Here is a 6215-nt window from a genome sequence, read left to right as displayed (position 1 = left end):
CGAGGAGTGCCTCGTACCTGCCGGCCCGGCTCCTCCACGGCCACGCGTGTCCCCTCGCCCAGCGCCGCTTGGGGTGGAACCAGCCCCGCTCGGCGGGCTTTAAGCCCCTCTGTCCGACAGCCTGCCTCCGTATTTGTTTGTCTACTTATCTATCGGCAATTTCTTGACTTTATTTCGTTCTCGGGGAGGCGGACTGTGCTGAACACGCTCAGAGGCACACGAGCACCCCAAAGCTCTCAGCGCTCCCCGGGATTCAGCTTTCTGCCCGTGCCCTCCTCCTGGTGTTTTTGCCTGGTGTTTGCCCGGCGCCCCACGCTCCCGGGTGTACTCCCAGTCCGTCCCATCCAAACGCGGGTGACACTTCCCAGCAGCCGGGACAGGGCTGGCCCAGCCCCATCCCTCTCCCGCGCCCTCACAACCTGGTCAAACCTCACCGCTTCCAAAACGCCTCCGCTCCGGCAGCGCGGCAGCCCCAGCCAGCGCCCCGTTAACGGGGGCGCGCTCCCGAGGGGGCGGCCGTCCCGGCGGGGCGCCCTGCCCAGCCGCCCGGGACGCGGGCATCCTCCCGGCCCCTGCCTCGGGGGCACCTCTGCGGGCAGGGAGGGGCTCGCCGCGGGCAAGGGCCGCCGTCAGGTGGGAAGGGAGCGGCGCTTCCCTCCCGGCCGTGCCCCAGGGAAGGGCCAGCAGCCGCCGGCGACCCGAGCGTGCCCTGCTCCCGCCCGGCTCGTTCGACCCGGCGGCACACGCCGCGCTGCCGCCCCTCGTTTCGTACGGAGAACCGGCCAGCTTGGAAATAACAAAACGCAGCCGGTTGTCCTTCGTATTTGATTACCGAGAAGGCGAACATCCCCCGGAGCCCCCTCCTGCCGCCCCGCCAGCCCCAGGGCTATGTAGGTCACGAGCAGGAGAGAAACATTTTAAAAATAACCCGACCTGGAAAAGTATCATTCGAATCGCTCTCCGCAGGGGGCAATTACGGGTTTCGCATTTAAAGTTGCGTGAGAAGAAAATAAATTATTTCTTTTTCGTCCTTTTATTGATTATTTCTCGGGGTAACGCGCGCCGGTAGCAAAGCTCCCCGTGTTGTCGCGCAGGGGGGGTATGTCCCTCGTTAAAGCACATCTCTCAAAGTCGGCCGTGTTTGCAAACTCCGCCGAGGCGTTTAAAGACTTTAAAGCCATCGCACAGCATCTTTTATTAAAACTCCCCGTTAACCGGCGGTATTTCCATCAAAAACTCGGGGAAAGAGAAACAGCCTCTGCTCCAGACGGCAGGACAGACCGGGGGGCACAACAGCCCCGGGACGCCGTTTCCCCCCGCCCCCAGCACCGGAGAAAGCCACGAAGGCAGGGAGTGTGAGGGGGGTGTCTGTGGCGGCGGGGAGCGAGAAGGACGGGGAGGCTCCGGCGCTCAGAGGCGCCCGTTAGGAGATGCTAAGGGGGATGGCGGGGACCCGCGGAGGCCGCACCCCGGAACAATGGGAACAATGCGGCTCCGCGGGTCGGGACAGGCGGCCTCCCCCCCCCCTCCCCCGGCGGCGGCGGGGCGGGCGCGGAGCTACCGTTCCGCTCGGCGCCCGCCCCGCCGCCGGGGGGGGGGGGGGGGGGCGGGCTGCCCGGTGACAGATGGCGGCGCCCGGCGGGCCACAAAGGGCGTGGCGGCTCAACGGGCGGGCGCGCGGCCGCATACAAATAAGGGGTGTCACGTGGAGAAAGGGGGGGGACGGACACACAACGCGCCGCCGCGCCTGACGTGGGCGGCCATATGGCGCGTGCCGCCGGGCGGGGCGGGGCGCGGGGCGGGGCGCAGGCGCGTTGGGCGGTGGCGATCGCCGCGGTACCCAGGTCCCGGTGCCGGCCCCCCGCCGCGCATCCTCCGTCCCGCTATATAACGGGGGAGCCCGGCGCTGCGCAACCTCGGGAAAAAAAAACACGCGGCGCCCTCGCACGGAGAGCTGCGCCGGGGTTATGAGACCGTCACCGCGCAGGAGAAGCTGAGCAACGGAGGTAACGGGAAACCGGGTTTCCCCCCGCGGGAAAGTGGTTGGCGGTAGCTACCGGGGTGGGAGAGGAGCCCGCGGGGTCGGGGCGGGCGGAACTCGCCTCTGCCGGAGCCGCTTCGGTTTACATTGTTGCTTGCGGTCGTGGGAACCGGCGGTCGTTCCTGCCGGTGTGTGCAGGCAGCCGTGTGTGCGCACACCTGTATCCATCCACACATGCACACGTATATATGTGTGTACATATATATGTAAATGTATATGTGCGTCCATCTATACACACACATTATACGTGTATATGTGCTTCCACCTATGCACCTCCTAACTTCCAGCTCCCTCTCCTGCGCGGCGGGCGGCCGCCGCGGTCCCCCGGCAGGCTGCGCCCCGGCGGGCGGGCAGCATTGTTCCTCCCCGGAGTGCCCGGTGCGACCCGAGGACGGTCGTGGCCCCCCACAAAAGGCCCCCGTGGGGAGTGGGGGGACGGTGCCCGTCTGCGGCGGAGGGGATGGCGGAGACGGAAAGCCGGGGCCGGTCCCGCACCTGTTACCGCGGGCGGGGGCCGCGCAGCGCCGCCGCTCCCCACCCCGCCGCGGGCACCCAGCGGCGATCATGGGGGCGGAGGCGGGACCGGGGGAGCCTCGCCGGGAGAGGTCGGGCAGTGTCGGTCCGGGGGAGCAGGTGCCCGGCGCCCGTCGGGGCGGTGCGGGAGCCCCGCACAAGGCGGCGGCGAGGGAGAGCGGCAGGGAGCGGCGTCACGGGCGGCCACCCGTCCCTGTGGGTGTCCTGCGTGTCCGTCTCCCCCCCGCCTCTTCCCCGTCCCGATTCGGCAAACGTGGTTTGGGTTTTTTGTTTGTTTGGCGGTTTTGGGGGTGGGGGTTGTTTGTTGGTTGTTTTGTTGTTGTTGGGGGGTTTCTTTTGGTGTTTTTTGTTTGTTTGTTACAAAAAACGCTTGGTCTGCTTGCGTCGTGCCGCCCGGGCTGCCTCCCGCACACGTAATCTGCTTATATTCCCCGCTAATATCAGCGAGTTACATAATGGCATTTGAACATATGTCAACTTAATTATAAGGCAGGACCGCGGAGACAATTAAAAGTTTGCGCTGGCACCGTGGGGAAGCCGGGTCTTCCCTCGGGAGGGGACGGGGGGTGACCGGGGTGCTGGGGGCGGGGGGGGGGGGAGCGCCGCGGGCGGCTTCTCCCCGCGGGTGGCTGCGCGGTGCCGCGGCCGCAGCTCCGGGTGCTGATACGGCTCTTTTCTGTCTCCTCCGTGACGCAGAGGCTCACCATGACCAAGTCGTACAGCGAGAGCGGGCTGATGGGCGAGCCCCAGCCCCAGGGCCCCCCGAGCTGGACGGACGAGTGCCTCAGCTCCCAGGACGAGGAGCACGAGGTGGACAAGAAGGAGGAGGACCTGGAGGCTCTGCAGGCCGAGGCCGAGGAGGACTCGCTGCGGAACGGCGAGGAGGAGGACGAGGAGGATGACTTGGACGAAGAGGAGGAAGAAGAGGAGGAGGAGGAGGACGACGACCAGAAGCCCAAGAGGCGGGGCCCCAAGAAGAAGAAGATGACCAAGGCGCGCATGGAGCGGTTCAAGCTGCGGCGCATGAAGGCCAACGCCCGGGAGCGGAACCGCATGCACGGCCTGAACGCGGCCCTGGACAACCTGCGGAAGGTGGTGCCCTGCTACTCCAAGACGCAGAAGCTCTCCAAGATCGAGACCCTGCGCCTGGCCAAGAACTACATCTGGGCGCTGTCCGAGATCCTGCGCTCGGGCAAGAGCCCCGACCTGGTCTCCTTCGTGCAGACCCTCTGCAAGGGCCTGTCGCAGCCCACCACCAACCTGGTGGCCGGCTGCCTGCAGCTCAACCCGCGGACTTTCCTTCCCGAGCAGAGCCAGGAGGTGCCGCCCCACGTGGCGGCGGCCGGCGCCCCCTTCCCGGCCCACCCCTACCCCTACCAGTCGCCCGGCCTCCCCAGCCCGCCCTACGGCACCATGGACAGCTCCCACCTCTTCCACCTCAAGCCGCCGCACGCCTACGGCGCCGCGCTGGAGCCCTTCTTCGAGAGCGGCCTGGCGGAGGGCGCCAGCCCCGCCTTCGACGGGCCGCTCAGCCCGCCCCTCAGCGTCAACGGCAACTTCTCCTTCAAGCACGAGCCGGCCGCCGACTTCGACAAGAGCTACGCCTTCACCATGCACTACCCCGCCGCCGCCGCGCTGGCCGCCGCGCCCGCCCACGCCGCCATCTTCCCGGCCGCCGCCTCCCGCTGCGAGATCCCGGTCGACGGCCTGGCGCCCTACGAGGGCCACCCCCACCACGAGCGGGTCCTCAGCGCCCAGCTCAACGCCATCTTCCACGACTGAGCCTCCCCTCCCACCCCGCCGGGGTATGGAGACGGGAAGAGCCGAGCCCAGCCGCCCCGCCGGCGGCCACCGCCTTGTTTACAGGGGGCAGCCCGGCGGGTCCCGCCGCTGCCTTCGGGGGCCGCCGCGTCCCCGCTCACCGGCTGTCTTGCTTCCGCTCCTCGGAGCGACGCTGTCGATTTGGGGTAGGGGCATTGGGATCGCGTCAATTACCTGATCGGGATAACAAAATCACAAGCAATAATTAGGATCTATGCAATTTTTAAACTAGCGATGGGCCAATTACAAAATATATATGAAATCTATATTTTTCAACCAACCTTTTACTACTTGTTACCTTTCCCATGCTGAATTATTTTGTTGTGATTTTGTACAGAATTTTTAATGACTTTTTATAACGTGAATTTCCTATTTTAAACCATGCAGCTTCATCAATTTTTATACATATTGGAAAGGTAGAATTATATCTAATTTATACAAAATAATTTAACTAATTTAAACCAGCAGAAAAGTGCTTAGAGAAGTTACGTTGCCTTAGCACTTCTTTCCTTTCAAATAGTTGAAGAAGAAAAAAAAAATGCACAATCCGGGCAATTTCTTTCCCATGAAAGTATCTTTTTTTTTTCCTTTTTTTTAATTTTCTTTTTTTTCTTTTTCCTTTCCCCCTACAACGAGAACCAGATCCCCTAGGTCTTGAGAAGATATAAGAACGAGAGACTTATTTTCTATTAAAACATATCAATTCAACACATTACTTGCACAAACTTGTATATAAAGATTATAAAGCAAATGCCAACACCCTTTTTAAATCGAAAGCTGCTTGACTATCACATACAATTTGCACTGTTTCTTTTTAGTCTTTGAACCCCTTGGCATTCCGTGGTTTTTTTGAAGAGAACTTGAAGATGTTAATGTTTCCAGGCGATATAAATGCATGATTTTATACATGTTCACACAATCCGTGGTTGTCATATGTTCATCTTATAAATCGGAACCTAAAACTAATCAGGTTGTTAAAGTCGGGCTATATACCTATTGTAGTCGATTAGTACGGTAGCTTGAAACAAATTCAAACCATTTAATCCGTAATTAGAACAATAGCTATTGCATGTACAATGCAGTCCAGAATAAGTGCTGTTTGAAATGTAACGCTGGTTCAACTGGAATCAATCTGTACTGTAATTTTGTTTGTAATCCTGTATATTATGGTGTAATGCACACTGGGATTTTAGAAAAACATCCATCCTTTGGCAACAACATAGTATTGAACATTTGGTCGAATGTTGCATTTCTCCTTAAATGTGATTATTATTTTTTTTTCTTAGTGTAAGTAATTCCTATGGGATTATTGTTTTATTCGGATAGCTCATGAAAGGTGCAACACTTATTATTTGTAGAATAAAATTGGACTTAAAAAAAAGGACACGGATTCTTTACTTACCTCGAGGGGTTCCGGGGGAAGGTGGGGGGGAGGAATTTGTTCGTTTGTTTACAGCGAAACTGGCCATCTGCAATGCTGGTTTGTTGAATTAAGGAAACGGGAGCAGAATCGCGCTTCGCCCGGGAGCTGCGGCTGCCGGTTCGGGCTGTGCCGAGCGCCCCGCACCCGCCTCGGCGGCCCACGGGCGGGGAGGCTCAGCCCAGCCCAGCCCGGCGGCTGCCGCCCACCCGCGGGTCTCCCCTCTCGGGCCACGGAGAGCGCTCCGAGGGGATCCCCCAGCCCGCCGGGGCCGGAGATGCGGAGGCGCCTCGTCCCGCGGTACCGGCGCGGTTCCCCGGGACCGGCACACCGGGAAAACGCCGTTTCCGCCCCGGCTCGGCCTCGCCGGCAGCAGGTGCTCCATGCCCCCGCAAGCCA

The 6215-nt window shown here is 60.9% G+C and overlaps 1 protein-coding gene across 1 annotated transcript; it reads left to right on the top strand.

The window, feature by feature from the left end:
• Positions 1 to 1888: 1888 nt before the first annotated feature.
• NEUROD1 (neuronal differentiation 1) lies at positions 1889 to 5777 on the top strand. The gene is made up of 2 exons (XM_054830203.1): positions 1889 to 2006; positions 3272 to 5777. The coding sequence occupies exon 2, from the start codon at positions 3281 to 3283 to the stop codon at positions 4355 to 4357; it is 1077 nt and encodes a 358-aa protein (XP_054686178.1). The 5' UTR covers positions 1889 to 2006; positions 3272 to 3280; the 3' UTR covers positions 4358 to 5777.
• Positions 5778 to 6215: the final 438 nt, after the last annotated feature.

This window comes from Grus americana, chromosome 6 (genome assembly GCF_028858705.1).
Source record: "Grus americana isolate bGruAme1 chromosome 6, bGruAme1.mat, whole genome shotgun sequence".
NCBI classification, from domain to species: domain Eukaryota; kingdom Metazoa; phylum Chordata; class Aves; order Gruiformes; family Gruidae; genus Grus; species Grus americana.
This window is presented reverse-complemented; position numbering and strand designations above follow the sequence as displayed.

Excerpts from the sequence above, each read along its gene's own strand:
- NEUROD1 (XM_054830203.1), top strand. The coding sequence starts at position 3,281 with ATGACCAAGTCGTACAGCGAGAGCGGGCTGATGGGCGAGCCCCAGCCC.